The 24,123-nt window shown below is 34.7% G+C and overlaps 1 protein-coding gene across 17 annotated transcripts in view; it reads right to left on the bottom strand.

The window, feature by feature from the left end:
- The window catches only part of LOC106870369 (uncharacterized), a 74,801-nt gene extending 51,189 nt beyond the window's left edge, over positions 1-23,612 (bottom strand). For all 17 annotated transcript variants that reach the window (XM_089352942.1, XM_089352976.1, XM_089352947.1 and 14 more), the window contains exons 1-10: positions 23,461-23,612; positions 18,620-18,795; positions 18,298-18,536; positions 17,275-17,356; positions 15,518-15,661; positions 14,509-14,780; positions 12,719-12,822; positions 10,399-10,578; positions 8,352-8,399; positions 3,822-6,726 (exon numbers count right to left, since the gene is read on the bottom strand). In XM_089352942.1, the coding sequence (XP_089209068.1) occupies positions 3,822-6,726; positions 8,352-8,399; positions 10,399-10,578; positions 12,719-12,822; positions 14,509-14,780; positions 15,518-15,661; positions 17,275-17,356; positions 18,298-18,536; positions 18,620-18,734 (4,089 nt within the window). In that variant the 5' untranslated portion in view covers positions 18,735-18,795; positions 23,461-23,612. The remainder of the gene's footprint in view (positions 1-3,821; positions 6,727-8,351; positions 8,400-10,398; positions 10,579-12,718; positions 12,823-14,508; positions 14,781-15,517; positions 15,662-17,274; positions 17,357-18,297; positions 18,537-18,619; positions 18,796-23,460) is intronic.
- Positions 23,613-24,123: the final 511 nt, after the last annotated feature.

Genomic DNA, 24,123 nt, shown 5'->3' with positions numbered 1-24,123 from the left:
CATGTCAAGCCAGTTAAAAAATTTACAGATGTCCACAACCTGACATCACCTGCACTAAATTGCAAACCGAATAATCAATGAGGCAGCAGTAATAGAAACAGCAGTGGAGAAAATATGCTAATGCTAACAGACAAACAAAAATTAACCCATAAGAAAAATGAGTTTAGAGCTACGAAATATAAAACAATTTCAACCCCAACAATATCAAAAACATTTTTAGCAACTACAGATATAAAATAAAGTAGCCAGAATAACTTTAAAAAAAACAGAATATGATCTGATCAACAAGTAAATACAGAAAACAACTGACATACAAATAGCTCTAGTAAAACAGGTTAAGATTATGTAATACACAAAGAGAGAACTACTGAAATGACTGAGAAATGAAAGGCAGATAATGAATTTCAGAAAACCACTTCAGAGAGAAAGGAGATGAAAAACCTTTCGCAAATAAAAGCAAAGCTACCCAATACAAAAAAACTAGAACATCATAAAATATCAGAAACCAGCCAAAGACAAAAGAATTAACCAATATATATATATCAATTGTTTTAACATCCTCTTTTCCATGCTTGCACAAATTAGATGGAAATAGTTAAGACAGATTCTCTACAGCCAGATGCCCTTCCTGTCATAAATCCTAACCAGTTTCCAAGTAGAATAATATTTCCCCAAGTCAGACGGAATTGCAAGCGTGATTATAAAATAATTCCATTTGTATGAGTGACACTTATTAACAAGTATCATGTGATGCCAAGAAAAGGTGACATTACAGCAGGCTTCTTTCAGTTTCTCCACTATTAAATCCACTAACAAAGCTATGGTTGTCCCAGGTGACGCAGTGGGACTGAACCCAAAATCTGATTGAGAGTGAACTTCTGAACCACAGTCATACATATATATATATATATATATATATATATATCTAAAGCAGTCTGACTATGACAGTTCTTTTTATTGCATCTTAAATTTGACAACACTGCACATTTCAAACACGAATTTAGTTTTCATCATCATCATCATCATCATCATCATCGTTTAACGTCCGCTTTCCATGCTAGCATGGGTTGGACGATTTGACTGAGGACTGGTGAAACCGGATGGCAACACCAGGCTCCAGTCTGATTTGGCAGAGTTTCTACAGCTGGATGCCCTTCCTAACGCCAACCACTCAGAGAGTGTAGTGGGTGCTTTTACGTGTCACCCGCACGAAAACGGCCACGCTCGAAATGGTGTCTTTTATGTGCCACCCGCACAAGCCAGTCCAGGGGCACTGGCAACGATCTCGCTCGAAAATCCTACAGGAGCCAGTCAGGCGGTACTGGCAACGGCCACGCTCAAAATGGTGCATCTCATGTGCCACCCGCACAAGAACCAGTCCAGGGGCACTGGCAACGATCTTACTTGGCTTGCCGGGTCTTCTCACGCACAGCCCATTTCCAAAGGTCTCGGTCCGTAGTCATCGCCTCGGTGAGGCCCAATGTACGAAGGTCTTGCCTCACCACCTCAGCCCAGGTCTTCCTGGGCCTACCTCTTCCACGGGTTCCCTCAACTGTTAGGGTGTGGCACTTTTTCACGCAGCTATCCTCATCCATTCTCACCACATGTCCATACCAGCGCAATCGTCTCTCTTGCACGCCACAACTGATGCTTCATAAACAATATAAGTTACTGGTGATATGTAAAAAGCACTGGTGCACTCTCTAGAGTGGTAGGCATTAAGAAGGGCATCCTGCTGTAGAAAACATGCCAAAACATACTGGAATTTGCCAGCTCCAGTCAAACCGTCCAACCCATGCCAGTATGGAAAACACGTAAAATGAAGACAATATACTCTATATTATTTATCAAATACTACCTCTTTTACTGGCAAAATGTAAACTAACATTTGAATATTTATGTACAGATATATGACTGCCACTCACAAAGAACTATGGTGTGTAATAAAAATATATTAGCAACAGAGGCAGTATCAATACAGAGAGATAATATTTATCCCCAAAGAAATGTGATGTCCTATTAGAACAATGCAGTAGTTACCATGAGAGAAACCCAGTATTTTGGTGCAAAATGCACTCTATATTGCTAGCAGGAGGATAAATCCCCAAAACCTCCAGTGCCGAGACCACCAGATCATGTGATTCCAACCTTGTCAATGACTGACACTAAATACCAAACTATGATTTGGTATCAGCAAACACTAATATTTATGAAAATCTCAATGTATTGTAATAGCTATATATTTGTTTCAAATACCATGTCAATTTTGCCTTTCATTAGTTTTGGGGTTGGTTAAAAAAAAAGTACAAGCACAGTGCCAAAGCTGTCCACTCTCTAAATCAACTATCAAATTCTGTTTACTGGGTCATGTATGGGAGAGCCTACAGAGTATCTGCTCTCAACTATGTGGGAGGGAACAGAAAACAATGTTACTAAGGATTATTTGACTGCAAGTGACATATAGAGAGGAAAGAAGGGAAGAGAGCTGAGACGAAAGGAGAGAAGATAAAGGAGAAACAAAGAGGACTAGTGATACAATAGGGAGGGGGGATGTAGAAAGACATTGAAAAAAAGGTGAATACAGAGAGAAAACATGACAGTTCCACATAAGACAATTCATTATTTGAAAGTGTTAAACAATCACTGATGATGTTTAAGAGTTTTAAACTAAATATAGTCCAAAAATCTTATTCTATAAGTACCATTTCATGAATTCTATTAGGTAAAAAGCTGGTATTTCCTTTTGAAGTTATATTTGGCTATTTTGCTTATAATCCTTTACAGAGTTCTGTAATGAAATTCACTCTATAGCAAATTTTAGTTTAAGTGAGACTCTAGGAAAATAGCATTAAAATTCGAGTAACTTAGCCAATATGATTAATGAAATGCTACTTGAATATAGAATTTGAACCACTAAAGCTGCAATGACAAAGATACCTACAATGTTATCTATAAACCAGAAGTCATAAAGAACTCAAAACAAAACGAATAGAATTCAATAACATTGTTTGATGGAACTTGTATAAAAATTTGCAAGGAACTGTTAGACTGCTACTGAACTGTGTGGAAATGTGGCAACAAAATTAAGAAAGGTACATACATACATACATATATATATATATATATATAAATTGAAGTAGGTATGGAAAGTGCTATTAATGAACGGGAAAAAAAATGAAAGATAATGAAAGGACATGTAAGAGGGTGGGAGAGAGTAATCTGAAAGAGTCAGAAAATGAAAAAAAAGATAAACAAGCCCAAATATTAATATATGAACAGCTCAGGTAACTTAAAAATGTCAGTTATTGGAAAAAGAAAATGCCAAAATGAAGATATTTTTCACTTGTACATGAAAATTTAAACGAGAATCCTACATAAGAATGCAATTAAAATTATATTAATGATTATTTTCAGTTGAACAGGGCCATCAAAGCTTTGTTAAACCTCTAAATTACAAAAGAAGATACAGAAGCTGTTATATGTAAAACATCAAAGTTCTGCCTATAACTTTATTCCAATTTTAACAAGTCATTTCTTGTCTCATGTTTTTCTGTACTTGCTGTAGAGACAACTGATACATTTCAATGAAAAGTCAAGCTAAAATAAACAAAAAAAAAAGACGAGTTTGGGAGCTCAATCAACCAAAATTGAAATTCAACAAACAATTATAAATAAAACTTTCCTAATTATGCAAAACCATGTGTAGCAGTAACAAATACCTTAAACAGTACATCAAATATTGGAATAGAACAGAAACTGACAACTATTTCACTAAACATCAAAGGTAGATAAACACTGATTGCTGCAATTAGTATACTTACTTTAAGTTTTTCATGATTATCTCTGTCATTTTCTTCCGAGGTAGTTTTACCATCTTCATGCGTCTCAGTTCGTAAATCCCTGCTATCTCTTAGGTCACGTGCATCTCTGCTTTCAACACGTATATCTCTACTTTCTCTCATATCTCGGGAATCTAAAATAACCTCTCTCGGTTCCCGGATGTCTCTCGTCTCACTACGTGTATCACACGTTTCCCAAACATCTTGTGAGTCTCGAGCTTCTCTAGGTTCACGTATGTCTTGAGATTCAACACGTACATCCCTCTGATCACGAATCTCACGGGATTCAGGACGCACATCTCTAGCATCACGAATGTCTCTCGTTTCTCCGCGCCCCATGTCCCTCGGTTCACGAATATCTCGTGTTTCTCCACGCATGTCTCTTGGTTCTCGAATGTCACGTGGCTCACCACGCACCAATTCCCTGGTTTCACGAATGTCTCGAGGCTCATTACGCCCAATGTCTCTTGGTTCAGCACGCACATCTCTCTGCTCACGAAGGTCGCGTGGCTCAGCACGTACATCCCTTGGCTGGCGAATATCTCGTGGCTCAGCACGCACATCCCTTGGTTGACGAATGTCTCGTGGTTCAGCACGCATATCTCTTGACTCGCGAATGTCACGTGGCTCGGCACGTACATCCCTAGACTCACAAATGTCCCGTGGCTCGGTACGAACATCCCTTTGTTCACGAATGTCTCGTGGTTCGGCACGCACATCCCTTGGCTCGTGAATGTCTCGTGGTTCAACACGCACATCCCTTGGCTGGCGAATGTCACGTGGTTCAGCACGCACATCCCTTGGCTGGCGAATGTCTCGTGGTTCAGCACGCACATCCCTTGGCTGGCGAATGTCTCGTGGCTCAGCACGCACATCTCTAGGCTCATGAAGGTCTCGTGGCTCCGTTCGAACATCTCGTGGCTCAACACGAACATCCCGTGGCTCACGCATGTCTCTTGGCTCAGCACAGACATCTCTCGGCTCACGAACATCTCGGGATTCAGGACGCACATCTCTTGATTCTCGACTATCCCGTGGCTCAGCACGCACATCTCTTGCTTCTAGAATATCTCGTGATTCAGCACGTGCATCCCTTGGCTCACGAATGTCACGCAGCTCAGTACGCATATCTCTTGATTCGCGAATATCACGTGGTTCAGTACGCAGATCCCTGGGTTCACGTATGTCACGTGGTTCAGCACGTACATCCCTTGTTTCGCAAATGTCTCGCGTCTCAGGACGTACATCACGCTGATCACGAATGTCACGGGGTTCAACACGCACATCTCTCTGATCACGAATGTCATGTGGTTCCCCACGTAAGTCGCGCGCTTCACCACGTACATCTCTTTGCTCACGAATGTCACGTGTTTCACCACGCACATCTCTTTGTTCTCTAATATCACGTACTTCACTACGCACATCCCTTTGCTCGCGAATGTCACGTGCTTCACCAAGCACACCTCTTTGCTCCCGAATATCACGAGGTTCATTACGAACATCTCTTTGTTCTCTAATATCTCTGGATTCAGCACGTACATCCCTCTGCTCTCTGTTGTCATGAGGTTCAGTACGTGCATCTCTCTGTTCCCTGATGTCTCTAGACTCTACTCGTGCATCTCTCTGTTCCCTAATATCTCTTGGTTCAACCCGTGCATCCCTCTGTTCTCTGATGTCTCTAGGCTCTCCCCGTGCATCTCTCTGTTCCCTCATGTCTCTAGGCTCTCCCCGTGCATCTCTCTGTTCCCTCATGTCTCTTGGTTCAGCACGCACATCATTTCTCTGCTCACGGACATCTCTTAGTTCACGAATTGCATCTCTTGGTTTCTGAAGGTTCATTGCATCACCACGAGTATCTCGTATATCTCTAGTTTCTCCACGGACATCTCTTATTTCACGAGAATCACCACGGATATCCCTGTCTCGTGGTTCAAGACGGATATCTCTTGATCCCATACGGGAGTCTCTGGTAGTTTCAATACGACAATCTCTACCATCCAGTCGAATATCCCTAGCTGGTTCATGTCGGGTATCAAGACGAATGTCTCTAGTTGCATCAAGGCGATTATCTCTCATATCATGACAGATATCTCTATTTGAATCTAATCTTGAATCTCTGGGTTCAAGACGAATCCCTCTATTTGGTTCAAGACGTATATCTCTTGGTTCATGACGTAAATTCCTCGTTGGTTCAAGTCGTGTATCTCTTGGCTCATGGCGTATATCACGAGTAGAGTCAAGATGAGTATCTCTTGATTCATGGCGCATGTCCCTGGTTGGATCAAGACAAGGATCTCGATTTTCATGTCTTATAGTTCTTGGTGTTTCCATGCCATGACGCAGTTCTCGTGGAGATTCAAGAAGAGGATCTCTAGGTTCATGCCGAATTTCTCTAGAGGATTGAAGACGGCAGTCTCTGGCTTCCATGCGAATATCTCTTGATACACCACGCATTTCTCGTGGTTCATGGCGAATGTCTCTGGGTTCAATATGAATATCGCGGTTTTCACCGCTTATATCCCTATTTTCACGCATGTCTCTAGCTTCAAAACGAATTTCTCTAGGTTTTCCACGCCCATCTCTAGTTTCACGAATGTGATCTAGATTAATGTCCCTAGGTTCACCACGCATATCGCGGCGTATGTCTCTAGGTTCAGCACGTACTTCCCTATTTTCATGGCGAATATCCCTTGGTTCACCACGAATTTCTCGTGGATCATGACGAATGTCCCTTGGTTCACCACGTGTTTCCCGTGGATCATGGCGAGCATCTCTATTTTCAGCACGTGTTTCACGTGGATCTCTATGTTCTCTTGCTTCACGCAAGTTTCCTCCTTCAGTACGTATTTCCCTTGCTTCACGGTGTTTTTCCCGTTTCTCTTCATTTCTGTAAAAGAAAATAAATTATTGCAGCATAAGAAAAGCATATATCAAAGAAAACATTTTTTTAAGATACTTAACTCTTTTGTTATATTTCCTAACACTGCATATTTATTTCAATATTCAGTTGATCTTTGGAAAACAATTTAGAATTGACTCACACTAAACTATATTTTTGCATATTATCTAAATATAAACACCCCAATAAAGATTAAAACCTACTTTTATTAAATGTTTATATCTTCATTATCAGTAAATTATTTTTTAAACCATAATTGCTCGAGGAAGTATTTATGAAATTGCAGGTTGTTTAAACCCTTCAACTAAAAATCTTTATTATGTCTTACCCACTGGGAAAAGCTAGAAGGAGAGTTTATTTAAAAAAATCTATTTGTCTTAATTTTTGTGTGGGGCCTAAGAACTTTTTATTTACATAAATTTCTTCCCCTAATTTTGTTTTCAGAAATACTAATATCCTCTAACTAATTGTTGTTGGTAGTGACACTGGCATCATTTTTGTAAAACATGCATGAACTATATTATAATGCACTAAAAGTTAATTATAAAAGACATTTGATTAGTCAAATTTCCAAACCATAAATAACCAATAAAATAACATTTCATAAAAACAGGTACAATCAAGATTGTGTAATTAGCTGGTAACAAGCATTTTTCTTGCTGGAATAATGAGATAAACATGGCATCCCAAAATCTAAATTAAACATTGAATATGATTGTTTTTAGCAACTGGTCTTTGAAATTAAAATTTATAATGGAGATCTAACCCTTTAGCATTTAAACTGACCATATCTGCTCAAATATTCTACTTGTTTTATGTTCAAACTGGCCAAACTCTCACACCTACCCAGCAATGTCATTCTGACTAATAACCATCACATCAATGAAATCTCGAAGATAATGCAAGTTCAATTCAAAACAATGTGAATAAGCATTTGACAGTAAACTGAATGTCAAAGAGTTAAACATAACTATTTTAAGGATGTACTTTAACCCATGAACTTAAAAGCCATTCTCCTTTATCCAACATGAACAAAAAATATTTAGCCAGTTTTCTCACTAATGTTTCTTGCTTATACAGACACAAAGCTTTCATCGGCTTTCTTAAATTCTTATAACTATGACTACAGTATATGCACATTGTAAAGTAATTGTATTTTAAGATATTCAAACTACCATAGTAGTTTGAATGTCAAATAAAATCTGAAAAATCTTTATGCTACACAGTTTAATTTAACCATCCTATAAGTGCCAAAAATGTACTTGGTGCTATTAATTCTTTTGGAGTTTAAAAGTGAAAATATAGAAAATAGGATATAATGGCCTGATTTGGGGTATATTTCTGGAAAACATCTAAAATCAATGTTAACACAGAGGAAGCAGCATTTTCTATTTTGAGCATCATTTAATGTCTATTTTCAATGCTTGAATGGGCTAGTTAGTTTGACAGAATCTGGTTAGCCACAGGGCTGCATCAAGCACCAATGTCAGCTTTGATATGGTTTCTATGGCTGGAAGCCCTTTGTAATGCCAATCATTGATAAGTGTGTCATATTCCTACATAAGTCATTTAAATGAAATGTAACATTCAATGTATTTGCTAGAGAGACGTACCTTTCATGTTTCTCACCCTCTTCATCATCACTGAAGACCAGCTTTTCACTAAAAAAGAACATGAAAGTGTTTAAAAAATAATTTCAAATTGTAGGGCTAACACAAATTTAATCAAATAAGCCTTCATTAACCCTTTCATTACCAGCCTGGCTGAAACTGGCTCTAAGTACAAATGTCTTGTTTTCATAAGTTTTGAAAACCTCAGTCACAATTTATGTTCCTAACACTAGCTGAATGATAACTAAGTTATTTTACTAAATTCTTTGTTATATTTAACGTAATTGAAAGAAACACAGAGCATCTCAAAATAAATACAGTAACAAAAAGGTTAAAGAAAAGATATGAAAATATTAAGCCAACAAACAACTTGAACTGAATCACTGATAGGCCTGAGTATATTTCCATAAGGTTTAAGATTTATCAAGTTTCATAGATTCGAAAATAGTCGATGAGATGGAATTCCATAAAGCACAAATGCCAACATGGAGACAATTCAAAATATTAAACATTTTTTAAACTAGTTAAATATATTTACAATTCAGTGTAAAAGGTTTATTTTCTTTATTTTCAAACCAAAGGTTATTTGAAATTATATCTACATTTCTTGTTTGGTCACCAAGGCAACACCCATGAACCTTTTCAGGCTTCTAAGATGACATGAAGCAGTCCTCAAACAGGATGGCCTGACACTGAATGCTTGAAACAGCTGACTCCACTAAAAGGCACTCAATAACCAGGTGGTGATATTAAACCATCTTAAAATACAAGATAATAGAAGACATGCCCAAGTAGGATCAAAGCCTGTAGTGAGCAAACATTCAACACAACTCAGACATGTGATCAAAGCTCTTCCTAAAAAGAATGTCACATTATTTTCCTTTTTCCCACCCCACTCTTAGAAATACATTAATCTATGTACAACTACACTACCAATAAGGTTTGACTAAAAGATTTGAATATAGTGAACTGAATTTTACTTAAATAGCTAGTAGATTATTCTATTGGTTTCAGACTGATGTAAACAGTCAACCACAAGAACTGGACACCAGAACAGAGCTCCAAAATTAAAAACTGTTGTGTTTAATTTGGCAGTCTATCATTTCTTTCATTTGACTACCATTTGTGTACTAATACAAATAATCATTTCTAATATAGCCCTAAAGATTCATGGGGAAAGGGAGTCTATGGTAAATTAAATCTACCCCAATACTCAACTGGTTCTTACTTTATCCTTCTACACTTCATCCAAGAAGACTGATAGGCAATACATTTTTCAAAGCAAGATTTGAACTCAACATAGACATCATGTGCAAGACATTTCAGTCAGCATTGATAAGTGAAAACAAATTTAGAATTAAGGAAAGTATTATATTTCCCATAAAGCATTAATGATCACAAAATGTCTTCCAGAAACAGCAACCTAATCTTCCTCAAAGCACATCCACCATAAAATTTTTTTTACAATGCAACCTAAATGGGGGTGGTCATGTTTGGATTGAAGGTCTGTTCAATGCCAAATTTATTCAATCTAATAAAAAACTGATGATAAACAAATTCAATATTTCTAAATGTTTTGATACTGCTTGTTTAATAATTCCAGACTACAATGGTCCACTGACAGACTTCACGTTATATTTAGTCCTGTCCAATAAATTGCATCTCAACTAAATGCTAGTCTACAGATAAATAACTTTCAATATTTTTCTCTTTTGCTGGAACAATCATTTAGCTATTCAATTAATGTACATTAAACAGATTTAATCAAAAAATTACATTTTCATTTGGTTTAACTTTACCAAGAATACAATACTTTTTGGAATTTCAAATTCAGAACAAGAAATTGTTCAGTCAGCTCTTTGTAGCTGATGACAACCACCCCCACCCCCTCCATTAACACCTGAGCAACTAACTAATACAGTTCTCAGTTATACATGTATACACATGTGAGTGATTACTGGCAAAACCTATAGAAACTCCAGAGTTTTGCTAGTAGAATTAAATGTGCAAACTTAATGGCAGTTATCAAAATGACCACGAAAGATGTTACCTGTAGTCTATCTCCCCTTGAGCTCCAGCCCAACCACCATCAGTTGGGTCATTACGCAAAATTTCATCAAATTCTTTGAGATCACGATCTTTAATAATAGCAGGTCGTTTATAGTTCTCATTGTCATTTTCATTTGCTGGCCTTTGTGCTTGAACATTTGGAGGGGGAACTCTCGGGAACCTGCAGAAAAACAAATTAAATTTTGTTTAATTTTGTTCAAGTTAAATCTGATTGCAAGCCAAGCAGCTTTTTGACTGTAAGAAAATGGCAATCATTCTTACAGTCAAAAGGCTGCTTGGCTTTTAAAATTTATTAAAACCAATAAATTTTCTAAGAACTTTATTATCAAAACATTTAATATTTTCTAAACAATCACTTTCTTGCCTATTATTTACTAGGAATGTTCAAAAACAGACAAGACTCAAAAATAATTAAGAGGCATGTCTTAAGATTTACTTGACAAATTGATTTCTAACACTTTATATTAAACCTATTTAATGTTGGTGCAACACTGGTAGCAATCTGAGAACAATTAAACAACCATAAACAAACACCTCAATATAAATTGAGCTATCACAAAAGCCCTGATGACATCCTCATGAGTATAATGCACTTGTAAGTGTTAACCCTTTGCAGAACAAATAATCTAAAGTTTGGGGGTATTTTTGGCAGGAGACCTTACACTGCTTAATTTAACAACTCTAAGCTTTCATGCTCCTGTTGATGGAACCAGTGCAACCCTTACCATCCTTGTCCAACACATACTCAAAATATCTTTTTCACTTCCAAAATTAATTCAATGAAGCCATCACTGGCTCCCATGAACAACTGGGTTGTTCAATTTCTGCCTTACGATACTTACCCCAACATTACCACTCCCATTGCATATTCTGTAAGCCATGTAGCACTTCCATTCAGCTGACTGACCAGATCTCAGGAAGTTCTATACTATTTGCTCTCATCTATTTTACCATGACCCATCAGAAACAGGTGAATGACAAACTATACTCTTAGGCATGTCCTGCTATCTCTTCTATAGAGCCAAAACACAGTTTCAAGTAGTTCATTCACTCATGGCATCAATGCAGCAATTCAGAAAGTCAACTCTTCAAGAAGATGACCCACCCATAGAAACTAGAGAGCTAATTTTCTATCACTTCCAAACAGTAAACTCAATTCTCATCACCTACATTGTATCTATCACCTCAGTTCCACACAACACTATATTCACTTCTACATCACCCAATGTTTTTCTTTTCCACAAGGGCGATAGATTTGATTGTTATTTCTAGCAGATCAAGCAACCCTATAAGAGGCTTCTTATTTGTAGCAGCTGACTTACAACTACATTAATTTCACCAGTACCAGTGAACATGCAAACAATATTTCAAAATTTAGGAAAATTGATGTTTTTGGAGATAATCTTACTCGTCTTAAACAACTATAATAGAAAAATTTTACTTATCACAACTGCCCATGGTTTTATGTAAAGCAAGAAAGACTATGAATTTTTTTTAAGTAGCTGCTTCTAAAACATGACAATTTCAAGGTAATATAGTGAGGGTACTCAGTGGCTTCTATACACAATAGCTACTATGATATTTTGCAAAGAGGAAAAACTTCATTTACAGCTACCTAGAATTTCTAATTTCCACCTTAGAATGGAATTTACTTACAGCACCTCTAATATTTTTATCAATATCCTTGATATTTGTTTGCTGCCCTCAATTGAGCTTAATCACTATACACACACCTTTCTACCTACAATATTCAACTTGCACTCACTAGTTTCTCTCTATTTTATTTTTTACTCTTTTATTCCATTTTCAATTGGCAATTTATGCAAGGTGACAAAATTAAGTTACTGTTGGAAGGGCAAGAGCATGAAACAATCTTTCCTCACTATAAGTATCACATTGAATTCTACAAACTCAGAGATACCACCAACAGTTTCTTCAAATTACGGATTTTTATCATAATCATATATTAAAAACTTCATTTGAATGTAGTGTAAAATTGAATATGTATAAAGGACAGCTAATCTGGCAAAGCAACTATGCTAGTATAGGAAACACCTGATGTTGAAGTAGTGCCATGCAACAACAAGAGGAACAAGATGAGAAGTAGCATGGTCAAAATTCAGAATGTTGAGCCTCACAAAATGACAGAGGATTAAATAAAATGGCAATATGCAAAACTGTAGAGTTAATTTCATTGAAAAAAAATATTGAAACAAAGTCTGAATCAGTTAAATGTTTCTTCTTGAAAAGACAAATACAGTTTTTATCTATGACCAACAGGAAGTTTTTTAATATCTTACCTTCCATCATAATATGGAGTTGGTTGCCGTGGAACAGGAGGAAAATTTGGAGGATATGTACCTGGACCTGGTGGTGGGCCTTGAGGGAAGTTCCCACGATATAGCTAGACAAGAAATAAATGTATCAAATATAAACTAACACATGTTAAAATGAGCCTCTCTGATAGATACTCAATATTAACTTTCATAGACATGCTGAATTAATAAAATTTCTTAACCTCTTTTTTTTTTTTTTTTTTTTTACATAATGCCATACTTTAGAAAGGTTTACTACTTCAACAATAATCTTAATCCACATCTACCACATATTCTCACTTTACAGATCTATCATCTCTTGTATACAAATTTTATTAACCAATTTACATTTCATTTCTAATTTAAACCTCCAGAAACAATAAACATTATGATTCGCAAGCACATCTGCAACATTCATTAAAAATTCAATGAGAATCAGTTCCCATAACTCAGCTTGCCACCCATGTTGATATCGGTCAAAAGAGATCTCTTAGGTAACAAGTTGTCTAATTTTTGATAATTGTTTCAGAAATTTTATGCTGGTTTATATATTCCCAGTCAACACAGTACCAGTTACGCTCATCATTTGCCTATAAAATATCAAGTCCCAAAGCAAGTCTATCTAAAAACACTGGCAAAGTTTGTGACTTGTGTAACTAGTTTCTTGGTTTTCAGGTTGTTCTTCAGAAGGCTATATGATACAACCATACTTCCAGCTCTCAAGACTGGTTCTTTGAAAACTTCAGAAACCAGAATCAGGTTTTGTTATACAAGATTTCCCACAAACAACTTTAACAAAACCATTTAACACTTTCACTCAAATTATAAAACAAACAAAATTTTAAAATAACTTGATTAAATGGGTTTCATAGAACAAAAATATTTGAATTTTGTTTAAATACTGTCATATAAAAAGAGTTATTAGCCAATATTCAAATGTGATAAATGATTGGAAGAATTTAAAAGAATAGTTCATATTGGATTTTCAACCAAAGTGAAGCAGCTCAATATATTGCCATTTATTAAAATATAAAGTTACTTCAAAATTAATTCAGATATATACCATAGTGGTTTACTAACATAATTGAGCATAATGTCAACTTAAAGAGATATATTTTTTTTTTAAGTATTTATAAAGTGAATTGTATAACTTTTTCATTATTATATAAAGCAAAAAGTTATGTATTAAAATAAACCTTTGTGATGTAGCTTGAATTAGAATAAAAACAATTTAAAATGTAGACAATGAGTCATGAGGATAACTGATTGGGCTTAAATTTCTTCCAAAAATTTTGGGGAAAATAATTTTTCATTACATTTTGTTTCCTAAAATTAGTTCATCACTCACACTGCCACTCCAGTTTCTTTTTATATTATCAGAAGTTCAAAACTTCTGGTTTCATGTCTATCCAGGTTGTTAAACCAATTGGCTTTTTTTTTTTTTGCTTTTCCACTTGCCATATTCAAAATTCAAATTCAGAGTACCTTTTACTAAATCCAAAATTAATTTTTAAGGAAGCCAAAAAATTCCAACATCACATAATTCACACTATAATACTAGTGGTGTACAAATGTTAACCTAATGAAACCATTAATATAGTGGAACAATTTATATTGATGATTTATTAAATCAAGTGCAGCTTTAAGGCAGTTTGGTAATGAAAGGGTTAAGAATTAGACTGAGGTGTACACCTTACTTAATAATTCAGATTCATAAAAATGAATCTGCAGGATTATTTTACAACTAATAAAATCTTAAAAGCATGCATACTTACATAATGAGGCAACATACTGCGGTATTGATTGGGTGGATTAGTTAAGCCCATATGAGGTCCAAGTGGTGGTACGACACCAGGGCCGGGTCCTTGATTTGAAGAGCCTGGCCGAGGTGGTACCGGTTGAGGAGGAACCTCGGTTCCACCTAACATCTGGGGGCCATTTATTTGAGAAGTCACATTCGGAACTTGTGAAGAAGAAATTTGATTTTCTGGCGTTTGCTGTGACTGTATAGCACCACGAGTGCTGCCTTCGCGCCAATTGGCAATATCTAATTTTAAAAAGAAAAAAAAGCAATAACCTAAGAATTCTGATCATAAATATGAAAGAAATGAAATTTCACACTTTTTTAAACAAAATCTTTAAATTGTTTTCTATATGCAGTTGTGTAGTTGTCACAGTGGAAAAATGCACAAGCAGGTAATCAAGCTTACTAAATAACTTCAGTAATTACAAAGAATTTAGGTGTAAATTTTACTGGAAATGCATGGAGCAAAATTCATGCATTTTTTATGCAAGTGATCCAAGGAAATAAAATCAGAGCTTGTTAAGTCAAGAAACTTGTTTACATTTGATGTAATTTGATCAACAGTGAAGAATATTTCTTTCTACTAAAGGCACAAGGCTTGAAATTGTGGTGGGATGGGGATAGTAGATTGCGTCCACCTGGGATTTATCTTAACCCCAAAAGGATAAAAGGTAAAGTTGACCACAGCAGAAAATGAGCTCAGAATGTAAAGACATACAAAATGCCACTAAGCCTTTTGCACAGCGTGCAAACAATTCTGCAAGCTTGCCACCTGAACACTGAAGAAAACAGAGATCAAAACAAGATATGTGATAACACAAAAAATACACTAAATAGTTCATAAATTGGATTGCATTTTTTTTTCCATAAGGTTACAGAAAACATTGTTTATAGTCAGTTTATAATTTTTAAGCCTAAGAGATTAATAAAACAAGTAATGAACTAATTTCAAGTGCTATTGTAAAGTTTGGACTATTTACTTTGAGGTCGTAAATTTGGTCCTGGACCAAATTGGGTTTCCTTTCCAGGCTCTTCTTTCACTTCTTTTTTTTCTTCTTCCCCACCCGGAGCAAGCTTTGGGAATTCTTCGTGAAATAATGGCGATTGGTGGCTCAATATTCCACCTGGTAGAAAATACAAAATATTTTTCAGTAATATTTCAAATTTTTAAGAGGGGGGAAAAAAAGCATTAAGATCTGGAATAACTTTAAAAAATAAGAAACGTATTACAAAATATGAGTGAAGGCAAATCAGACCACTTAATTAAAGATTCATGGTAAAACATAAGAATCCAAGGAAGCTAATGATGTTCTTACTGTAGTAAATAACACAAACAAGTCAAACAGTACGATAAATTTTATGCATCAGGGGGTGGAAAAGTTTAATATTCTGGGTAGAACTCTTGTCAAAGATAGGTGGGGTGAAATGTTTGCTGGTGAAGCAGGATACATTGGAAATGGCGAGAGTAAGGAATTATTAAAACAGTAAAAAGAGAAAGGAATGAATGAAAAAAAGGTAAGAGAAGAAGTAAACAGAAGAGATTGAGTGAAGGAGTTCATAATGGAACACTATACAGGCATACAAACACATAACATGTACGTTTATATGCGCATTTATAAATAAAGTGCACATCTATGTATAGTACAATTTATACAGCCACACACATTTCTAATCATTCTCATATTCATAAACATGCCACATGTATAGCCACACATACAAACTTCCATATTTATGCACACAAGTGTGTTGAAACAAATGTGTAGTCACAAATATAAACAACTGCAGCTATATATAGACATATATATGATAAAGGGTGCAACATTAGTAACTGCTGCTGTATTATACAGCTGGAGCTATTGAAAAAAATATCAAATTTTGAAAGAAAATCCAAGTCAACGTAATTTAAGTAATTGTGTCAGGTATATCATAGAAAGTACAACATAACAGAAATGGTAAAAATAAATTTAATGGGAGGAAAGTGTCAATAAGAAATGAGCAATGAGAGAGCAATATTGCCAAGAGTCACTGTAACAAACATACAATTCCAGGACAAGCCAAGTGAACTCTACCAACATCTTGACCTCTATAGGGCTGGCATAACAGCTCATCTTAGTATCCATAAGCACTCCAGTAAATTGTTCGTAAAATTCACTGGAGGAGATACAGTTAAGAGTAAGAGCCAGTTTAGCTAAGTGGAAATGCAATGTGGAGTTAGATTCAAGTAGAGGTTGAAAAAATGTTTAAGGACTGCCGTTGTTGAGAACAACAGTATATGTGAATTTCACATTCATGATGAACACAAGTTAGTATGGTCTAGGAAGGTAGGAAAAATGAGTTGAAAAGATTAATGGCAATGTTAGTACCTTTATGTGAAGGCAGTATAGTAAAAAGGAGTCACATGAATTTATCAAAGGAGTCCAGTGGAGCAACAAGTAGAGGCAATGGAATAACCAAAATGGTAGGGTTTGTGCAGCTAAGGAAGAAAATAGTAGAGGCAAAAGGTGTGTTGTGGCAATGCTAGAGTTTATGGAAGAGAGTAATGCTTCAATACAATAAACTTTTGGTTCTCAAATGTGTGATCATAGGGTAACAGAATTCAGAATTGTCGTCAGACAGCAACAATAATCACTGTCGACTGATTTGTGACATCACTACTCCAGTGGGCGTATCTTTGAAGTATCCAACAAATACATAAATGCATTCTAAGAACTTTGAAAGCAACAAGAAAATAACTTACTTTGTGAAGTTTCCCCAACAGTGACACTGCTCCATGACTTGACCCCAGTACTGTTTATGGTTGCCCCAGATGTGTTCACTTGCTATAAAAATTTTTTAGAACAAGATGAATGGAAAATATACAGCAAAATGTTATATACAGTAGTTTACACAGTAATTTTGTAATTAAGAGCAATAATTCCACATGATTCTACCAATGACTGCTATTGTCAAAGAATGAAGGACTTTCTGTTTGTTTGACGTACTAGAAATGGTCAAATCTTCCTCAGATAAATCTTTCTTATCTAAGTACAGGACAAGACAATTCCTTTAAAAAGACAAGCTGTAGAATGCCTTGAATTCGAAGTCTGCCTAATCAATGTTGACTTGGAGCTAAGTTATGCTATAACAAGATTCATCTTCATAAAATTATATCTTTGAAATATTAATTGCAGCTCACTAAACAATTACTGTCCATACCAAAAGGTAACAGAAGTGCATGTGGCAGACTTATAATTTTCTGTTGCACTATAAATAGTTTAGACATCCAAATCAGTTCATAACTATAGATTTACCCTTACATGTTCTTACATCTTGAAGTCAATTTTAAAGAAAATTTGAAAGTATTTCTTATTTTAAAATCAATGATTCAAAAAAGGAACTCAATGACAGGCAACTGTGGAACTTAAATTTTACAAATTAGCTAATTTCACATGACCCTTGTAAGAGCTCCATTTCATAGCATTGACTAGTATATCATATTAGCATTTTCATATCTATCCTTGTAATGCCAATAAAAGTATTAAGAAATTTTTTAATACCAATATATAGTTAAAACACTTGAGATTACAAATTTTCAGAAACAAAAACATCTGCATAAAACAGTTTTTGCATGAAAATGAATGGCAAATCCTTAAGGAGACTTAAGCAAATACAAAATGTCCCATCAGAAAATATCTAAATGTTTACATCTCAAATGTAAATAAAAACATGTTACCTGAGGATTTTAATAAGAAAGAATACTTTGAGCAGAGTGTTTATTTACCTTGTTGATGACTTGCCCCGAAGGTACTGTAGTAGCCGGCTGCGGCTGCGACGACTGCTGCTGAGTTCCACTGGAATCCTTCTCCTTTGTTCCCCATCCTGAACCGCCAGATGGTACTAAATTGATGCTAGGATCGTTACCACTATTTTCGCTTTTTAAACTTGGGAGATTTGCAGGTGGAGGCATTCGACGCACACTGCCCACTTTACCCAAACTTTGTAACCCATGCTGACGAGTAACTGAAAGAATTTTATAAATATAAATATATAAAAGTTGACACAGAAACTTATTCAAAAAAGACACATAGAATAAAATTACTTACCTGTTGATTTCTGTGTCTCAACGCTCTTTCCTTTGTATATATTATTTATATTAATAGACGTAAATTTTCCCTTTCCTTTCTCCCCTTTATTACCTAGCCCCGAGAGTGAGGACATCTTGCCAAGGCGTTCATTGAAATTTTTCTGATATTATACCCTATGAACGGTCCGTTAAAATCTGAAAGAAAGAAATTTAAATAGATTGTCTAAAGTAATTTCTAGATATTTTTCAGGGTCAGAATGCAAATTTTACATTAATCAAAATTTTTCTAATGTTTAGTATTTGAAAAACTACTAACAAAATTTGTAAACAAAATCTAACGCGCGCGCAGTCTTCCGATTACATTTCGAAAACAAGTTCTCAGATACAAAGCCATTATGATATAAAGGAACACGGTAAGAATTGACGTGGATATAATACTGTACTGAAAATATATGTAGTCATTTAAATGAACAAAAATAATAATAATAATCAACGAGTTTGTTAAAGCTTCCGCGATACGTTAACTCGACAGCTACACACATGATAACCCCAATATATTTCTGCCCTTCCTTATGCAACTATTTCGGATAAATGTGCATCTTTCCTCTCATGTACATACATATTGAACGCGTGTGCTTGTGTAAAAACATGCAAGTATATGCACAAAACGCGCACTAAAAAAAAAATCAATGAATAATCTCTAACGACAATATATAATCGTTGCTGTAATGAGCATCTGCTACTATGACAATAGCAATATAGCAGCAGCATTAGTTTCCCTTCCAATGAACTAAGATTAGTTGACCACATTAAGATGCAGTTACTTCCCTTTATATTAAATTGCCATTGTTAATGGTAAGGTGATTTTATTTAAGACTATTTCATAGTCAGACGAAAAGTCGTTTAGTTTACATAGTTATTGAAATTGTACATCAACATGACGATGATATTAAGTAGTATTAATAGTTTTTGTTTGTTTTTTTTTGTTTCATGAACATCTCTTTAAAAACATTTTAAATTATTAAACGGTAAATTCGCAATTTGAATCTTTATAAAGAGATTACACCTCATGTTAGTACTTAGCAATCAAATTTTATACAAAGAAAATTGCGCAGAGTACATTTGAAAATGTTCATTGCACAAAATATTCCGATGGTAATTCACAAATCATAAAGAAAAGTGTATAAGCAAATATATATTGAGAACGATACAAAGTATTTAAAAATACTTATTCTTCAAAAGAATAATTCTAAAATTTTCTTTCTGAACGAAGTCTTCACAAATATAGAGTTAGATTAGTTAACCTACGATCAAAATGTTTCTAACCACGATCATCCCACATTTTATCTGAAAGCATCCTTTCAGATGTACTGAATGTTTTTACGCTGGTTCAGAAATACTGAGAAACGGTTTGAAGGGTTTTTTTTAGATCTATAGCTACAACCAAGAACAGTAAACCTATAAATCCAAATCTGTCCAATATATTCTGCGGTGAAATTTTAAATCAATAACACGGCAATCTATTTTATGCCCTCGTGATTGACAAATTAACATCGAGTGTTTGAAAAAATATTCATACCTTGATGAAAGTTCTTTAATTTTTAGACATTGATAGCGTTTACGACATAGAAATATGAAGAAAAAATGTATATTGTTCAAGAAATTACCGAAAAAATATTGTTTAATATGCGAGATATGTATACTAGCTTAAGATAATTAGCTTATTTTTACAACCTTTCATCTAAAAGCGTAAAATAAAATATAGCCCAAACTATTATAAAGCTAGTTCCTATCATTGTGGTGCTAATAGTTGAATCATAGTATGTATGACAAACAATAAAGAACAAAGTTAACGCGCACACGAGAACGGCAAGATTACGAATTTCCATACCAATAGCACATACCAAAAATTACATTCATTATAATTAAAGATTCGAATTTTATCAAAATAATGTTCAGTTTGTTTAAAGCCGCGATAAATATGAAAAACAACTGGAAATTCATATGAAAAATACTAATGATATTACAAAATCTTACAAGCATTAAAATGTAACCACAACTAGAATATTTCGAAGAGGAGGTATGTATGCTAATACAAAATATTAATTTTTTTTTTTTTTTTTTTGGCCTATATGGTGGGAAAGCTATACCCAAAGCCGATAGAGATCGGTAAGGTGTCGGCAGTTGCAGTTAGACTATGTGCCACGAGAAAATTCCAGAGGGCCGAAGTTCTGGAAAGGAAGGGCTAGGCGTAATAGTACGAGGTGTGATGGGGTTGGACACAGTATCTGTAATGATAGGATGCGAGTGAATCGAGAATGCCTCAATGCGATGGGAAGGACCAACCAAACCAAAGAAGCAGAGACCATTTTATAACAAAAGAAAAGGAACAGAGGAAACAGAAAGGTTGTGGACCAAAGGTTGGAGTCCGTGAGTGATTTGAAGCCAGTCAGCCGAGTGGCATTTCTCTAGATAGTCAAGAATGTGCAATAGTAGCAGCAAGTCCCAGGTGTGGAAGTAGTACTCAATTGTAGGATTCACCTGAGCGGTACAGAGGGTCAATAATTGGAAGCTAAAGTATATTCTGATCCCGTAAACAAAGATCACACCGAAATGCAAGCAAATAACAATAAACGCAAGTTTAACGCCATTTGAAATCCTTTAAAAACTAAGGGGAGAAAAAAGGTTACTCGACATGCTGAATTTAACAGCCAAATCTCTTAACCTATACCCAATCATCGTAACAAAAAATGTAATTTCATAATGTAAAGCTAGATATATAATTTTTAAACAAAAAAAAAAATGTGGAATTACAGAAAGCCTATGATCATATGTGATGTATTAAGAACGTCACTAAAATTACAAATAATCGGAAAAAAATTTCAGTAATGAAACGTGCAATGAGGTATTATATAATGAATGGTATATAATATGGATAATATATTTGCAAGTAAATAGTAAGTAACTTAAACATTCTCAACGGATAAAATAGGAAACAATTTTTTTTCCTTTCTTCCCAGTATGGGGAATGGAATTCTCCAGATATTAAAAATATTTTTTACAAGAAATACTGCAATTAATCTCATTGCATATTTGAAAAATGTGAAAAATTCAACGGTACATTTAAACGTTTTAAATTTGTTAAACATTTAAGGAACATATTCTAGGGAGTACAATGTTTCAATAAAACTAATTCTTATCTTTTAAATGTTAGATAGGATTTACAAATTGTATTGAATTTATTTTATTTCAAAATATGACATTTTTAAAGATCCAATTAAGAAAACTAGTGGGAGGTAGTAACTAGTTTTAAGATTGACAGACGAATAATCTGAACACTTTAATATTATGAACAAGGTAAATTTTAAAACGAAAAAACACCCTATCACGCAAATTACACTATTTCGAACAACAAAAATCAGTAGGTTGAAAAGCGAAGAGGGTAAGGAAAAATGATTGAGCTAGGACAAATATCTTCGGCACAATTTCAATATTTAATTATCAATAGGTCGCCATCTTGTATTCCTTATTCAAGTAGTTAATAGTGAGAATTGACATTAAAAATCAGATTTAGATCTGAAAAGTACAGTAGTAATTAATATTGGGTAATTTAACATTTTGAAACTCATTCTAATAATATGAGTAAAAAAGAAAGGGGGAAAAAAAACTAGAAAATTATAGAAACGAAAACGGAAATCCTACACAAAAAAAAATTGAATCGAAATTCAATATAGAAAGAGAAAAAAAAAATAGTTTCCGGGAACCGGTAGGATGGTTATTGTACAGAAACCGAACAGACCAGACCCTAATAACCGCAAGAATTACAATACATTATACATATATATAATTATAAATATATAGGGATCAGCAGGAGTTGCTTCACCAACATACTGAAAATTTAGAAATAGCAGTTAAAAAACTACTAATTCTAACTACAAATTTTTCTCCAACGGATGGCGATATTTATGGCACACATAGAACAAAAACGAAGAGAAGGTTTTTTTTTTTTTGCATACTGAACTACTTGGCAAAATTGTTAATTACTAATTTATTAATTAATTGGCAATTCCCTGCCCTATATCGATATATATATATATATATATATATATATATACATATATATATACATATATATGTATATATACACGCAAACAGATGAGACCATTTTCTAAAACATCAAATGAAGGAAACCAAGTTTCAAAATTTAGAAATATATTCCCGACTATTTTTTACATTGAAAAGGATGTACTGATTTCATGTAACTCCATACACGTACAAAATATACTGTGTGTGTGTATATATATCAGTATGTGCAAAGCAGTTTAATATATTTGTGAAGAAATTTTTCAAAAAAAATTTCCAAACACGAATTCTTTCCTCTTTGTCATTTTTTTTTCTGCTTTTAGTAAGGGATACGAACAGGTCATGCTTTCAATTACTGAACTGACAAGAGGGAGGGTTTTATTGCAAGCCACTTGTCAATTTGAATTATTTCTATAAATAAATGAAACTATCTGAAGTCAAATATACATACATATTTATATAGATACGCTTAGTTTTAGCTCTTTTCGTACAAAATTTCAGAAACAACACCAATAATGGCGAGAATAAAACGCAAAGTAATGGATTAGAAAATCAAGTGAATATTAAAGATTCGAAAGAAACCATAATTTCGTATAAAATAGTCAAAAATCGGAAAATTATGATATATTGCAAAACAAATAGAAGAATAAGGAAAATGCGATACACATTTTTCAAAATGTATATCACAGAAAATTAAGGTTAGAACAAATCAAAAAAACACTAGTCAATTAAAAACTAAAATTAGAATTATCACATGAAAAAAATTGAGGTACTTACACCGGCCCGTTCTGATGGGTTATAATTTAAGATGATAAACAGAAGATTACAATAAGTTTATCGGGACGGATGACTAAAGATAAATTTCCGATTTGCTGTTTTGTGTGCAACGTAAAAGTTGTCTTATCAAAATGGCGTTCAACGTTCAGTTTGGTATGCAAATGATGGTGATGATGTCACTGCTATCCCACAATGCACATAGAATTCGAAACTTCCAAGAAACAGCGATGTCCTGTAAATGTAATTTACAAATTTGTTTCGTTTGGACACTAAAAAAATTAATTTGAAAATATCCTCATTTGTGTCTGTTTAGTGTATACAAATTAAATGGCAACACATGACGTCTAAACGGACGAGTTGCCGCTCCTTCTCTAGCATTTAGTATGTGGGTATGGACGTGCGTTATGCAAAAGGAAATGATTTTCTCATAACTCTCTTTCTCTCTCTCTCTCTCACGCGCCACCGGTATTGCACCTAGTGACTCCCAATCGCATCTCTATCTTTCTATGTTATCGAGTTGAAAAGGCGACTATAGTCAACCCTTTGTCTAGCTAGGAGTGTGTTTCTATGGATCTTTTGTCTCAGCTATAACAACACCATAGGCACCTGTCTAAACTCTCTAGCTCTTGTTTGGCTAGAACGAGTAACAGCTCAACGGCGTGA

This window comes from Octopus bimaculoides, chromosome 1, assembly GCF_046866305.1.
Source record: "Octopus bimaculoides isolate indiv1 chromosome 1, ASM4686630v1, whole genome shotgun sequence".
Taxonomy (NCBI): Eukaryota; Metazoa; Mollusca; class Cephalopoda; order Octopoda; family Octopodidae; genus Octopus; species Octopus bimaculoides.
This window is presented reverse-complemented; position numbering and strand designations above follow the sequence as displayed.